Source organism: Natrix helvetica (genome assembly GCF_964273705.1).
Source record: "Natrix helvetica genome assembly, chromosome: 9".
NCBI classification, from domain to species: domain Eukaryota; kingdom Metazoa; phylum Chordata; class Lepidosauria; order Squamata; family Natricidae; genus Natrix; species Natrix helvetica.
The window spans coordinates 27209395-27225958 of NC_138560.1; the positions used below are offsets into that span (position 1 = coordinate 27209395).

The following is a 16564-nucleotide window of genomic DNA, read 5'->3' on the forward strand; positions in this document are numbered from 1 at the left end:
GTTGGAGGCGAAAAGATATGAAGAACAGTTGCAGAAATTGGATATGTCTAGTCCAGTGAAAAGAAGGATTAGGGGTGACATGATAGCTTTCTTCCAATTTTTGAGGGACTGCTGCAAAGAAGAAGGGTGTCAACCAATTTTCCAAAGCAAGAAGGCAAGACAACAAGCAATGGATAGAAGGTAGTCAAGGAGAAAACCAACCTATAACTAAGGAGAAATTTCGTGACAGTGAGAATAATTAACCAGTGGAATGGCTTGCCTTCATAAGTTATAGGTACTCCATCGTTGCAGGTTTTAAAGAAGAGATGGGATATCCATTTATCTGAAATGATATAGGGTCTCCTACTTGAGCAGGAGATTGACTAGAAGACCTCCAAGGCCCCTTCCAAGTCTGTTGTACTTTTATTCTTTTAAACTTACTTTACACTAACACATTACGGACTGCAATTCTAGGTAGTTGAACTGGGGGTTACTGACACAAAACAATAACAAAGCTTTTGAGTCTTTAGCCTCCAGTCCCCTAATCTTTATTGTTCTTCTGTGCACTCTTTCTAGAGTCTCAAACATCTTTTTTGTCATGGTGGTCAAAACTGAACTCCGTATTCCAAGTACGGTCTTACCAGTGTAGTATAAAGCAGCATTAATACTTCACATGATAGCAGTAGCACTTAGACTTACCGGTATATACCGCTTCACAGTGCTTTACAGCCTTCTCTAAGTGGTTTACAGAGTCAGCCTCTTGTCTCCCAACAATCTGGGTCCTCATTTTCCCAACCTCAGAAGGATGGAGGGCTGAGCCAACCTTGAGCCAATGAGAATTGAACTGCCAAACTGCTGGCAGCCAGCAGTCAGCAGAAGGTGCCACTTATTCTACACCTGGGCAACAGCGATGGGTTCCGGATCCCAATGCAACCGGTTCGGTTGCAACGGGGCCCAGCGTCCACCACATGAACGTGTGCAGCGCATACATGCATCCTTACTTCTTGTGATGCCTCCGCAATGCTCCAGCTGCTCATGCGCATGTGTGGAAGCGCCAAAGAGCTCAAAAGGAGCTCGGGCGAGCAGGTGGGCCCTCTAGAGCACTGTAGCGGAACCGTACCTGGTGCTCCAGGCAGGCACCGGTATATGCCCATACTGGGGCATACCGCCTGCAACCCACCACTGCTGTGCAATGATTTTTCTTGCCTAAATGTAAAATCTTATTTTTCCTTCAGCTCTTGCATTCCTTAACATTTGTCTGCTTGCTTTCCTGTCTTTGGTAGACACTCTGCTAAGGCATATAGATCCCTCATGCTCCTCATTATCTCATAGCAATAGCACTTAGACTTATATACCGCTTCACAGTGCCTTCTCTAAGTGGTTTAAAGAGTCAGCAATTTGGGTCCTCATTTTACCGACCTTGGAAGGATGGAAGGCTGAATCAACCTTGAGTCTGGTGAGATTCGAACTGCCAAATTGTAGCCAACCAGCAGTCAGCAGAAAGAGCCTGCAATTCTGCACTGCACCCATGGCTCTGATCATGTAACTGATCCTAGAATCATTCAGGTTCTCAAACCATAACACAGCATTCTTTGGAGAGGAAAGTAGATGGACATTCCCATCCACAGTCCAAACACCTTTCAAGAGCACTGGGTACTGTTCCGGTACGGTGCACCGGAGGGCCCATCTGCCTACCCGAGCTCCTTACCTGTATTTGAGCTCTTCGGTGCTTCCGCGCACGGTGCCTGCGCAACGCTCTGCCAAGCAGCTGGAGCGTCGCGGAGGCGTCGGAAGAGGTAAGGACATACCGGTTGCAACGGGATCCAGAGCCCACCACTGGTTCAAGCTATGGTTGAAATGAATTTATTTTTTTTCCACATGTTTTTTTTATTTTTAAACATAAAAGACAACATTAAAAAAAATTCATCCATTACATACAGCATGTCGTTTGGTTACAAGTGTTTTTGCATTAGTATTTTCGATGACATATACAATCACAGATTTTCCATCCAATATAACCAAAAACCTCACTTTCATTGTACAGCATATGTTCAATTACGGTTAATATTTCTTTCTTTTCAATAAACTTAATTCTCTTACATTCTTGAATGTCTGCTTAACAACAACATACCTTTATGTACTCATTGTCTCATTTTAAATATTTTTACAGTATAAAAGAATTTACCAAGTGTTTATGTTTATATATCTTTCACTACTTTCAACAGGATATCTTTATGGTATGCGTTATATATTATATTACCAATCTTCTATAGCAGGGGTGGGGAACTGTGGCTCTTTTGCGACTTGTGGACTTCAACTCCCAGAATTCCTGAGGCAGCTATGTTGGTTCTGGAATTCTGGGAGTTGAAGTCCACAAGTCGCAAAAGAGCCACAGTTCCCCACCCCTGTTCTATAGAGTTATATATTATATTACCAATCTTCTATCAAATGTACATTGGTTCATTTATTATCTTTATCCTTCATTTTATAACAAAATATTCTAAATTATTCATATATATGTCAGTGTTTCGCTGTATTATTGTTAGTCTAACAAGATTATTATGTTTTTGCTTTTCTCCTTCAATTAAAACATTGTATCATTATTAGTCTATTTTACAACATTATTGTATTCTCACTTTTCTCCTTCAATTATAGCATAAATAAAACATTTTTCATGTCCACGTTCTTTTTTCCAGCCACTGATAAAACAAATCCCATATCTTATAAAATTGCTCGTCTTCTTGTTCTCTAATTTCAAATGTCAATTTGCTCATTTCAGCGCACTGCATTATCTTTCGAATAACTTCTTCCTGATTTGGTATCATTTCGTTTTTCCAGTTTTTTGCAAATACAATTCTAGCTGCTGTCAAAACATTTAGAATCAAATATTTTAAGTCTTTGTTATAAATTTCTGGTATAATTCCTAGTAAAAAGATCTCTGGTTTGAGGTCTATGTGTTTATGTATCATTTTCTCCAACCACATGTGGATTTTAGTCCAGTATCTTTTAGCTTCAATACAAGTCCACCACATGTGGTAGTATGAACCCGGTATCTGATGACATTTCCAATACTTTTCCGATTTATTATTGGACATTCTTGCAATTCTCGTTGGGGATAGATGCCACCTGTAAAACATCTTATACAAATTTTCTCTATATGCAGTTGACATTGTCATTTTATAATTTTGAGACCACAGTTTCTACCATTTTTCTAAATCTATCCCATACCCAAAGTTTCCCCCCCAAGCTATCATAGTTTCTTTAACTTGTTCCTCTTGTAATTTAGTCTCTAATAAATATCCATATAGTTTTTTAATTACTTTTTCATCAGTACCAATTAAAATTTTATCTAACTCAGTCATTTCATTGTAAAGACCTATTGATTTTCTATCTTGATTCTATCTAGATTGTATCTGTAAGTATGAATACCAATTCATTTCTATTCCTTCTTGTTTCAACTCTTCAATAGATTTGAGTTCACCCTCTGCATTCAATATCTTACTGTTTGTTCCTTTTTATATATTATTGGATATGAAAATGCTTCAATGGTTGATATCCAGGCTGGAGTTTTTAAGTAGTGTAATCTTTTAACCTTTTCCCAGTTTAACAAGGCCTCCCTTATATAATGTCTTCTAAAATAACCATGTGCTTTAGTTCCCTTATACCAGTGGTTCCCAAAGTGGGCGGTACCACCCTCTAGGGGGCGGTGAGATGGCTTAGGGGGGGGGTAAGAGGCAAGGGGGGCGGCAGGGGGACGGTAGAGGCAAGGGGGGCGGCAGAGGAGTGGTGGAGGTGGCCTCCTCTAGCGAGCCATTCAGAACCAGTTTGCTCACTCATCCCCGCCCATCCAGAAGCTGCTCGATCGCTCGCTCCCCCCGCCCATCTGCACTATGCTAGCCCTGCCCACACACTGATTGGCTGGCTCACCAATCGCCCCGCCTGCCTCTAAGAGCCCTATCTAAACCCAGTTATCTTTTTTTCTGCTTGGCTTTCTATAGATAGGGCTCTTAGAGGTGGGCGGGACGATTGGTGAGCCAGCCAATCAGTGAGCGCAGGGGTAGCATAGTGCGGACAGGCGGGGGGGGGTGCGAGTGATCAGAGGGAGGCCACTTCGCCTCCCTTCGCTCCCATTTTGTTTTGAGGTCGCTGCAGCTGCGGGTGCGGACAGACGGAGGTAGCCAGAGCGGCGGGGAAGCCCGGGGGTGGGCGAGCGAGCAAGAGAGCTACCTGATCCTCCATTGCTCGCCTGCTCGCCCGCCCGGGCCGCTCTGGCTACCTCCGTCCGTCCGCGCCCGGCAGCTGCAGCCACCTCATCAAGACAAAGTGGGAGGCGAAGGGGCCTCGGTGCCCTGCCTGATCCTCCTTCGCTCGCTCGCTATTTTGCCTGCATGGGGTGCCTCAGCAGAAGCCCTTTCCTGGCGGCCAGACCTCCCCTCCCCGGGGCGACGGCCCATCCATGCTCACCGTCCCAGTAGCGCTGCGGCCACCCGGCCTTCGAAAAGAGGGAGGGAGTAAGAGTGAAGGGTGGGGGAGAGCAGCAGAAGGGGTGGGGGCTCCGCATTGCCCCCCCACCGGAGCCTTCCCAGAAGAGGTGGGGCTGGGGAATGTGGGGCGGGGGGGCGCTGTCTGGGATGGGACTAGATGACCTCTGGGGATCCCAACCGGCCCTTCTGACTCTGGACACCAGAAGCAAGCAAGCAAACTCACACACACACACACACACACACACAAACACAGCAAAAGTGTGTGGTTTTGAATATAATCCTCCCTAGTGCTTGGGGAAAAAATAAGAGGAACATTTGGATATACATTTTGAATTAACTTGGGAAGAAAATTGCTAAAATCACTTTTAGCTGTGTTCTGCATTAAGGATTCATGCAGTAGCATTTCTTGTTGAATTAGCAGAGTAATATTTACAACAGCCAGATAAGATAGTTTTATCTGTCTTATAATGTGCGTGGGTAGAGGAATTAGGCATAAGTGCAATGTTTGCCTGTGATTATATAATAAATTCACAGCTTATACATTTGAATTAGATGTTTTTCAATTCATGTTTAACCTATAATTGATATACTTGTATTCAATACATAAGGTGTTAATTATGTCAATGGAAGAGATAGGAAACTGCATTAGTGATATATATGTCAATGCGTTGATTTGTACTAAAAATGTTTAGTTTAAAGAAGCTATAAGGAATCACAAATATGAGTGTGGAAAATGTAATGTAGTTGTGGATGACCCTTTGCATGAGTTGTATTGGGAAAAATAAAAAATCATAATAATAATAATAATTTTAAAAATGATGATTCCCCAAAGAGGTAAAAGGCTACATTTTGCTAGAGTTATTCTTTGCTTCCAAACTGTTGAGGAAGGGGATTGGACTCCATTGTCTATATTTCCCTTTCGATCCCCATGGATCTTTAGTGAAAATTATAACCCAAGAACATATAGATCTGTTAAAATGTTCCCATTCTCACTTTCCATATTGGGAATCCCTAGGTACCATGCAATAATCTCATCAAATAATTCAAGCAAATGTTGGTGACATTGAGCTGAAGCCAAAGTTCAAGAAATTGTACCAAGAGTTTTAGTTACAGAAAGAAATTTCTGATCGCTATCCTGCACTATGGACAGTGGTTAAGAAGCTCCTTGTTGCATTTCCAACATCATATTTGGTGGAACATGGCTTCAGTGTGGTCTCCAAGCAAAGAAATCGACTCCAGATTACTGAACATGGTGATTTAAGACTCCTGCTAAGTGACTTAAAACAAGACATTGGGAAACTGGTATCACTTCATCAAGCCATCCATCACATTAAGAATTTACTGAACAGTGAAGTAGTTACTAAATTTTACTGAGTTTACTAAGTTACTAGTTATTAAGGTTCTTGATAAATGACTATCAGACTTTGAAAACCTGGTATCACTGGATCATGTTCAACAATTTTGTTGAATTAACTAACTACAAAGGTTTTTAAATTGGATTTTGAATAAATGTTTGCAAGGGGGAGGGTGCTAGTGAATTATTTTAAAGGTGAGAGTTGGAATAATGTTAGCGTTCTAAATACCATATATGAAATAAATCATTGTCCAAGGCAGAATCATCCTTAAAGTTCCCATTTATTCATACAGGCAAGTTAGCACGTCTATGGAAAATTCCAACTCTAATGTTCTTCTTGGAATTCCACCCAGTTGAAAGTTCATGATCTATCCCCACACCCACAAATCCATCACATGTTCCAATCATCATCTTCCACGCTGGCATCTACACCCCTCTGCTTCCGGTCAGGTGTCGAGGTGCGGAGACAAAAGATGACCTTGGCTTCTATAAAAGAATGATAACAATACATTCCACAATCCTACTCCTTTCTATTCCCCCCTCCCAACTGCTACACTAATGAAACACATAGGAAATTAATAAAAAGTGTGGCAGGCCAAAGATCCTAAAAAGAACATAACTACAGGCCTGACAAAGGGGGCGGTGGACTGAAAAAGTTTGGGAACCACTGCCTTATACCATAAAAAAGCAAGACATCCCAAAAATAAATCATGACCCTCTATATTCAATAATCTGGAATTTTTTTGTGTTACCCACTCCTTAATCCACATCAGGTTTGCTGCTTGATAATATAACTCCCAGTCAGGTAGGCCCAGTTCTCCTCTTATTCTAGCATCTTGTAGCAATTTAAGTTTTATTCTTGCTTTTTCCCCTTGCCAAATAAACTTCAAGACTATTTTATTTAGTTCTTCAAAAAAGTCCTTGCCTAATCTAATTGGAATTGTCTGGAACAGATATAAAATTCTGGGTAAAATGTTCATTTTAATTGTAGAGATTCTTCCTAACATTGATAGTTGCAGATTTTGCCATTTCATCAAGTCAGTCACAATTTGTTGTTTTAATCTAATATAATTATCCTCCTTAAGAGTGCTACATCTAGTTGATAAATATATCCCCAAATATTTAACCTTACTCGTAATTTGACTCTGCAAAGCTTCTTCCAACTCTTTCTTTCGTCTTAATGGTGTGTTCTTTATCAAAATCTTTGTTTTGTCTTTATTTATTTTCAAGCCTGCTACTTTTCCATAGTCCTCTATTCTTTCCAACAATTTGGGTGCTGTCTCAAATGGGTCTTCAAGAATAAATACCAAATCATCTGCAAATGCTTGTAGCTTGTATTCTTCTTTTTTAATTTTCATTCTTTTATTTCTTCTTCTTCTCTAATCTTTCTATTTAAGACTTCTAATGTTAAGACAAAAAGTAACGGTGATAACGGGCAACCTTGTCTCATACCTTTCTTTATTTCAATAGAATCTGTCAATTCTCCATTTACCATTATCTTTGCGGTTTGTTTGTGATATGCCATTTGTATAGTTTGGATAAATTTCTTACCAAAATTCATCTGTTCCAATTGTGAAAACATGAATTGCCAATTCACATTGTCAAAAGCCTTCTGTGCATCAAGAAACATCAAAGCCATTTGTTTTTCAGGATGGGCCTCGTAGTATTCCAAAGTGTTCAAAATCATTCTCATATTATCTTTAATTTGTCTCTTTGGTAAAAAACCATTTTGATCAGAGTGGATAAAGCTATTTAGATACTTCTTGAATCTGTCTGCTAATATAGATGTGAATAACTTGTAATCTGAATTTAATAAAGATATTGGTCTATAATTCTTGATTTGTGTTAGATCTGTCTCTTCTTTGGGTAGCAATACAATATATGCTTCTTACCATGATTTAGGTATTCTGTTCTCTAATATCACTTCATTCATAACTTCTATAAGGGGGAGAGACAAGATTTCTTCAAATGTTTTGGAGAATTCCACCGGAAATCCATCTGGACCTGGGGTTTTTCCATTATTTTGTTTTTTGAGTGCTTCCGTTAGCTCCATCATTGTTATTTTACTTTCCAGCATTATTCTAGTTTCATCTGGTATCTGGGGAAGATTAGCATTCTGTAAATATTTTTTAACTCCCCCCTCTTCCATTTTCTCTTCTTGATACAGCTTAGCATAGTAGTCTTGTATAATTTTTTCCCCCTCAGCGTTTCCATAATGAATTTGTCCTTGCTCGTCTCTTAATTGGAATATTTTCTTTGCCTCTCTCTTTCTTTTCAATTTATATGCCAACTATCTGCCTGGTTTATTTGCATTTTCAAAGTAATTCTGTTTAGTGCCTCTGATTTTTTGTGCCAGTTCTTCCTTTTCCAGTAGATCTATCTTATGTTTGATTGTATCCATTTTTATTTTAACATCTTTTTTTTGTGGTGATCTCTAACTCTTTTTCAAGTTTTTTATAGTCTTTGTCTAGAGCTTTATGCGTTTGTCTTTTCTTTAAGTTTCTCTTCCTTGTATAGTCTATTGTCAGGCCTCTAATAACAGCCTTCATTGTGTCCCAAAGATTCTGCATTGATGTATCTTCTTTTCTATTTTCTTTAAAGAAAAAAGCCAATTCTTTTTCCATTTTCTGTGTAAAATCTTTTTCTTTCAGTATAATATTATTTAATGTCCATCTAGATCTTATCCTTTGGCCTTTCCATTTAATTGTGATTGGATTATGATCCGCCCATGTGCTTGCTTCAATCTCAATTTCTTGTACATTACAAATCAATTCTGTTGAGGCCCATATCATATCAATTCTGAAAAATGATAAATGTCTATTTGAATAAAAAGTATATTGTTCTTTTGTAGTATTTCTTTCTCTCCATATGTCTTTTAAGTTTATTTCATCTATCATCCTAAAGAAGGATTTCGGAAGCAGTTTTCTATTTAACTTTGTTGTTTTGTGTGTTTTATAGTCCATGTTCTGGTTTACAATGCCATTAAAGTCTCCCAACATGCAAATATCAACATAGCCCAAGTCCGAAATTTTTTTGTGCAGTTTTTTATAAAATTCATCTTGTTTATTAGGAGCGTAAATTCGAATTAAAAGTATTTTTTTAATATTATCCATAATTTCCACCATCAAAATTCTTCCCTCTTCATCTGCATAAATTAATTTCGCTGGAATATTATCTTTAATATAGAAGATCACTCCTCTTTTCTTGCAGTTCGCCAGTGTAGTAAATGTTTTCGCAAGCTTTGGTTGTATTAGTAAGTGTTCATGTCTCTTTTGAATATGCACTTCTTGTAGACAAATTAAGTCGCATTTTAATTTTTCTAGTTTGTGAAATATTTTCTTTCTTTTAATTGCTGAGTTAAGTCCCTTTATATTCATTCAGAGCCCACCACTGGTTCAAGCTATGGTTGAAATGAATTTAAATGAAATTGACAGCTGTGCTTTCCCCCCCAAATTTGGCAGATGTTCACACCTTTAGGCCACTATGCTTAGTTCTCTCCACAGTGCAAGAAACCAAATCAAAGCTTCCTTGACAGATCAAACTTGAGCATATGAGTGAAGGCAAGCCCTTCACTGGCCAAACTGCTTAAACAACTCAAGAAAAACTTGAGGTAGTTTGTTTCTTCTTGGCCTCCTTTGCCAATTTTAACTCATTCTGAATCTCAGCTTTCCCAATATTCCCTTTTGATTCCAAAGACCGATTTGAGCTTTTTGGAGTCCTTTCCATTTCCTACAATGCAATTTTTGCTTTTAGTTTATCCACATTAGATTGTTCTCTGTCTTCTACTTTTTCCTCGTATGTGAGGAAATGTGATTGCGCATTTATTGTGTATTGTGCAACTGTACTCCTCTGCAAGCAAAGTCCTGGTCCTGATGGAAACTCAGGGCTGAAGGAAGGTGAGTGCAGCACCTCCAGGGTTTCCATCTTGCAGACTTCAAGGCCCACTGCTAGGCAAAGCAAGTAGATGTGGCTGTTAAGTGAATCTGACTTCCCCATTGACTTTGCTTGTCAGAAGGTCGCAAAAGGAGATCACTTGATCCCGGGACATTGCAACCATCATAAATAGGAATCAGTTGCCAAGTGTCTGAATTCTGATCACATGACTAGGGGGCTTCTGTAACAGTTGTAAATGTGAAAAGCAGTCCTAAGTCGCTTTATCTTGAATCCACTGGAGGGAAATGTTCAGTGGGCTCCTTATAGAAGTACAGTAAGAAGGCAGCATGCAATTTGTGCATTACTCTGTTCCTCTGAGACTCCTCTCTGCAGAGGAGCATTGTCCTAACCAGATCAGCCTTCCCTTGTGACTCCACAAGTCATGACCCTACTGGCCTTCCAGAAGACCATGAAGTGCTATTGCCCAATCCCCGACACTGGGGCCAGGGCATGGGTGAAATGCTACTGGTTTGGGCCGATTCAATGAAACCAGTAGTAAAAAAATGCTTTAAAAAGTAAAAAAAAAGTTCTGACAATCTGTTGTGCAACAGCTGTGCTGAGAGATCGTCAGAACCTTTTTTTTCTTTTTTAAGCATTATCAGTTGTGCAACAATCAGCTGTGCCCGGTTGTCTGTGAGGTTCCTGCTTGTTGCAGGGGACATTTTGTGTGAAGTCCAGCTGCTTTTTCATTGTGAGTCAGTTGTGCAGCTACCGCCAGTAGTGGGATTCAGTCAGTTCGCACCACTTCCGGAGAACCAGTTGTCAAGTTTCTGAGCAGTTTGGTGAATTAATTGTTGGAAGAAATCATTAGGCCAGAGAACCGGTTGTTAAACTATTTGAATCTCACCATTGGCCACGCCCACACGGTCACAAGCCACATTGACTCAGAAGAGTGCTGAACTACTCCGACTGTGTTCCTTCTTGGCTGTGCCTGATGAAAGATGAGATTTGGCTGCCCAAGTTCCATTCTCCAGGCCCACAAAGACCCAGCGAGAGTGGGCTAGCCTGCCCTTTGGAGATGCTTCTGCCTTGTTCTTTTTATTTCACTTAGTTTTAAATTTGAGAGTGTCCCAAACAGGAAAATGGAGAAGGGCAGCCAAGCCAGGCTAGGGATGTCCAGGTAGAGTCCCAAGGTTGGACCTTCCGATTCTGGGTCTTATGGATGCTTTCACACAGCCAGTGATCCGTTGAAATCCAAAGAGGAAGAACACAACTGCCAAAGACACCCATGACTTGACTCAGAATGGAGACTATGGAGGCAAGGGGAACAGCGCAGCTAGAGAGCAAGGAAGGGAAGGCTGGCCTCTGCATCCTGGTTTACCTGACAGCTCCTTCAAACAGCCACTTGCATATAAAACACAGCAGTGCTGTCTGAATTATTAAGGGCAGGAAACATCTTAAGAGAATTCATTTATTTAAATTAAAGCGCCTGACTTAGGGTTGAAAATTAAATTGAAAAGCAATGGAGGAGAATGATCCCCCAAAACTGGGATATGAAGAGTCAGAATCCACATTAGTCGCTCCTTTAATACCAAAACCCACTACTAGTTTTTGGAAATTTCTTCTTCATAACTGCCCTGTATATTTTTTTAAAGATTATCTTTATTTTTAAAACATTTTAAAGTAGTACAGCATGTAACTTTCTGAATATACCAAAGCATCTCCCCAGGAATCCCATTGACAACCTTTCCAAAGCCTTCAAGGTGAGCGTCCTTCCTGGAAAAGGAAGTGCTGGAGGAACTGCTGGGCCTTCTGCTGCTCAGCAATGTCGGGCGTTGGGTGGCCAGATGGAGGACGCAGCAGGACAGGCCCAAACACAGAGAAAGAAGGAGGCGGTGAGGGCTGGCAATGGGAAAGGAGGCCTTCAGGTCTACAGTTATTTAGTTATTGACTACGTAAGCCTGCACAATTAGCACAGGAGTCCCCCAGGGCTGTGCGTTCTCCCTCCTTCTCTTCCCTCTATATACCAATGACTGCATCTCAAATGATCCAGATCTTTTCTTTGAAAACCTCCAGTGATGGACAACCCACAACCTCTAAAAGCAAGCTGTTCTAATGATTAATTGTTCTCCTTGTCTGACTCCTTAGTTCCAGGTGAGATCTCTTTTTGATGATTTACTACCTATTATTTCTTGTCCTGCCCTCCACTCTTTTGGAGAATTTACTGCCTCTTCGCTGTGACAGTCCCCCCCCCCCCAAGTACTGTGAGTCACATTATTATGTTACCTCTAATCCTTCTCTTTCTTAGGCTAAATATTCCTTAATAGTTCATCATATGTTTAACTTCCTTTAAACTTTATCACCTTTATTGCTCTTCTCTGCACTCTTTCTAGGGTGTCAGCATTTTTTTTTGCATCATAGTGATCAGAAATAGATGCAGTATTCTAAGTTGCCTTACCAGTGCAGTATTAAGTACTACTAGCATTTCGTGTAATCTTGTCAGCCCTGGAGGCCATCTTTTTCTTTGGATCTTTCGGGCTGCCACACTTAGTGCTGTGGGAAACTAGGAGGGGGGATTGCAGAGCCATAATAACATTCCTTTCTCTGAGAGCCAGGGACATTTGGCCTGCCCCTGGAGTAGTGTGACTACTCCAGTTGGGACAGTGTATTGATTGGACCATGTGATGGACATGGCGGCAGGGAAAGGGAGTTGGGATTTCTTTTGGGTGGGGAAAACCTGGAAGCTTTCAGATTTGGGTTTTCCCAGATGTGCCAATATGACATCCCTAATAAAATGGACCTTTGAGGAACTACGAACCTTGGAGTCTTCTTGCATTGGGGGTGTTACTTGCAACCCTGACAATCTCTCTGTTGGCAGCTGCAACACACTGCTGGCTCATATTTAAGTGGTGACTCATTAATACTAGGTACCACCAGGTATTGAGCCAGGTACCACCTATTCTATGCATTTGGTTTTTCCTGCCTAGGTGTAAAACCTTTCTTTTCTCATCTTTGAATTTCATTTTTTATATAAGTTCAATTCTTTTGAGAGCCATCTTGATCTTGAGCCTATCCTCCCAGGTTGGTGTTGTCTGCAAAGTTGATGAGTTCCTTTTCCATCACCATCTAAATCACTTATAAAGATGTTGAAGGACACTGAGCTTTGGGGTGTGGGTGGGGAATAATGCTGTCCCAGAGAGAGGAAGAAGCAATGGACCGTCTGGAATTCTGCAGTGCTGCAAGTGGAGAAGAGCCTCCTGGCTCCCTGCTGCCAATGATCCCAGAGCAAATAAAGCGTCCCCTCTCATCCTCAGCCCAGATAATCCTGCACTCCCAGAGGGGGTTCAATCTTGCTTACCAAGGCTATGCCCATCCAAGTTTTTCTCAGAATGTCGTAGCAGTTCCCATAGAAATGCCATCAGGTAATTGAAGACATTTTTGTGGCACTGGAGGAGCATGGAAACTACTTGGAAAAGAGGAGGAGAGACACTGCTGACCTAGAGATGCCCAGGATGGTTACACATTCCTGCTCCTCCCTGGGTTCTCTTACCTGATTACTCAGGCTGTAGCTGCCGGCACTCTCCACACTGCAGTCATACAGCTGGAAGCAGATAACTGGCTCTGGAAGACTCTCTAAGAAGAGAAGCAGGACTTCAGCCACAAAGCAGCTGCTGGCAACTAACAATGATGATGAAAGGAAAATGGCTGCTTACTCTGCCTGTGGTTACTCTGACCCTGGGAAAGCCCCAGTCTCCCATGGAGAGGGGCAGGGTGTATGTCCCTTAAGCACCTACATCTGAAGCCCCCAACACAAGGCAATGATAGCCTCAGGTCTGAAAAGCCAAGCAGAGTGACTGGTGTAATCTGCAGGCCCACAAGTTTGCTGAACAAATATCCAGGAATAAAAGGCAGTATGGGGGAAAATTGGCTTTGTCTATATAGAAGCCATTTAAGGAGACAAACAGTCTTGGGGTGGGATGGAGCAGCTGACAGATTGAAGCTGCAGTGTGACTCTCCGCATTGGCACATTCTCAAGAATCTGTTAGACAATGGCCCAGAAGCAGCTTTAAGGGGCAAGGGTGAAAAGAAAAGGCCTTCCCCAAAGAATACCGAGCGTGTCCAACATTCCCGTGTCCAGGCAGTCACGGATCTCTGGAAACTCAGCTGGAGGACCAGGCTGCTGGAACAGGTCCTTCTGCAGGCGAGAGGCAGCAGTGGTAGCAGAACCAAAGGAAGATGGAAGTTATATGCAAACAGTTGCCTTTTGTCAGGTCTTCTGAAAGCACATTCCTCTTATTTGCATCCATACAGACACACATCTGCTCCCATCATCCCATAGCCAGGCTTTTTTTGCACATGAAATTGTTATACAGGTAGTCCTCATTTACAACTGCCTCATTTAGCAACCTTTCACAGAATATGACAGTGATTAAAAAGATAACTTTGTGACCAATCCTTTCATTTACAACCTTCACAGGTCTGTAAAGCAAAGGAAAGATGGAGTAAGTTCATTAGCAGAGTTCACTTAGTGAATACTTTGCTTAATGACTGAGCTGCCAGTCACAACTGTGGTCAGTAAATGAGTACTACCTGTAAGGAACAGAGCTTAGTCAAATAATCTATAGAAACTGTTAGATTCGGGCAACGAGAGAACAGACTCCAGACGGTAGTGACAATCAGCTCTTTATTAGTGAGGTAGTAGTGATCCAGCTTGCTATGGGGTCGTGCAGCTCCCCTTTTATAGGGATCTGGCAAACCTCCCGTCCAATCAGAACAACCCCTTGTTCCCGCCCTAGTGGCGGACCTGAGTAGAGACTACAGCAGTTTATGCAAATATCTAACACCCCTCCCCTCTTAGATGGAGTGTTCCGGTTAGTGACAAAGTCCTGTAAGTATGCAGGTTTCTGCCTTGTACGGGTGGACCTGCGTAGTTCTGGTTGTGCAGGAGCGGGCGTATGATCGGAGTGTCCTCTTTGTTCCATTGTCCTGGCTGGGGATTGCAATTCCCTTCACTAGGAGGCTGCTCCGTTCTTTCGTTGGACTCAAGTTCCACCCCTGGCTCTGCTGTGCCGTAGTCGTCTGCGATGGGCGAGTCGGGTTGTTGAATCGGCAGTCTTTCCGATGGTATGAGTTCTTCGTTCGACGATCGTAGGTTGGAGTGCGTCAGGCGACCTCGAAGTTGGTCGATGTGTCTTTTCCAGTTCCTACCGTCTAACAAGTAGGAACGAGGACCGGTGATGCCTATTACCTTTGCCGGAATCCACAGTGTCCCCCCTGCATAGTTGTGGGCGTATACTGAATCCCCTATGCAAAACTTCCGAATTTTGCTTGTGGAGTCTGGGGGCGATGTGGCAGAGTAATTTGGGTGTAGTCGGTCTAGGTGAGACCTTAACTGGCGACCCATGAGGAGTTCAGCAAGACTCCTTCCCGTCGTAGCGCTAGGGGTAATATGTTGGATTAAAAGATAGTGATCGATTCGTGTTTGCCAATCACCCGGGCCCATCCTAGCGAGGGCCTCTTTTGCAGCGCGCACCATTCTTTCCGCCTGTCCATTCGATGCCGGGTGGAATGGCGCGACGAGGGCATGCCGAATTCCCTGACTTGCTAAGTATGCTTCGAATTGCATGGCCGTGAACTGGGGCCCGTTGTCGGAGACCAGGAGGTCGGGCAGGCCGTGCGTGGCGAAAAGTCGCCATAGTACCTTGATGACCACCTCTGCCGTGATTGAAGTCATCAGGACTACTTCTAACCATTTGGAGTATGCATCCACAACTATTAAGAACGTTTGACCCTGAACTGGTCCTGCGAAATCTATGTGTATTCGCGACCAGGGTGATTTCGGTTTGTCCCACTCCGTAGCGGGCGCTTCAGGGGGGGCTGGTCTGGATTCTTGGCATGGATTGCAAGTGGCTACCCATTCCTCTATCTCCTTATCCATGTTAGACCACCAAACGTAGCTCCTAGCCAATGCTTTCATCCTTACGATCCCTGGATGCCCAACATGTAACGCTTCTAATACATTTCTCCGCAGTTTGTGCGGTACAACAACTCAATTCCCCCCACAATAAACAACCTTTCAAAACCGACAGTTCATCATGCTTGGACCAAAACAGTTTGAATTCGGGTCCCACAATCCCTTTGGGCCACCCCCTCCATACCCAAGTTTGCACTTGTCTGATCACGTTGTCCTTAGCAGAAAACCTAGCAACGTCCACAGAAGATACTGGCCCTGTGTCCAAACAGTCAATCAAAAGGACCAGTATTTCTGGAGTGGGGTCGGCCAACAGTTACGGTAGCGGACAGCGGCTGAGCGCGTCTGCATGCCCCAATGTAGAACCCGGTCGGTGTACCAGTTTGTAGGAATACGCAGCCAGGAAAACAGTCCACCTGGTCATACGCAGGGAGAGGGAGACCGGTGTGGGACGGTTTCCCGCCAGTAGACCCAGCAATGGTTTGTGGTCTGTTATAAGTTCGAAATCACGGCCGTAGAGGTATTCGTGGAAACGCTTGACTCCAGCCACAGCGGCTAACGCTTCCCTGTCCAGTTGGCTGTAGTTGCGTTCCGCCAAAGACAATGTCCTTGAGTAGAAAGCGATGGGGGCTTCGTTCCCATTTGGCATTCTGTGGCTGAGGACTGCGCCGACACCGAAGGGTGAGGCATCGCAGGTCAATACCAGTGGTAGGGTTTGGCTGTATTGGATTAGCAGAGAGTCGGTCGTCAGCAGGCGCTTGACTGCGGCGAAAGCGGCAGCCTCGGAACGTCCCCAGGTCTATTTCGCATTCTTTGCTAGAAGTCGGTGCAACGGCTCAGCAACGGTGGCTTTCTGTCTGAGAAAGACGCTGTAGAAGTTAAGAAGTCCGAGGAAAGCCTGCA

General features: G+C 42.7%; 2 protein-coding genes across 2 annotated transcripts in view; one reads left to right on the plus strand and one right to left on the minus strand.

Moving 5' to 3' along the window:
- Positions 1-16564, plus strand: part of LOC309396890 (uncharacterized protein) — a 393556-nt gene that overhangs the window by 86153 nt on the left and 290839 nt on the right. The window lies entirely within an intron of this gene.
- INPP5B (inositol polyphosphate-5-phosphatase B) overlaps positions 11449-16564 on the minus strand; it is a gene marked incomplete at both ends in the record, with an annotated part of 42802 nt that continues 37686 nt past the window's right edge. Inside the window, 4 exon segments of the mRNA XM_081961639.1 lie at positions 11449-11573; positions 13049-13157; positions 13241-13368; positions 13801-13885. Coding sequence (XP_081817765.1) covers positions 11449-11573; positions 13049-13157; positions 13241-13368; positions 13801-13885 — 447 coding nt within the window.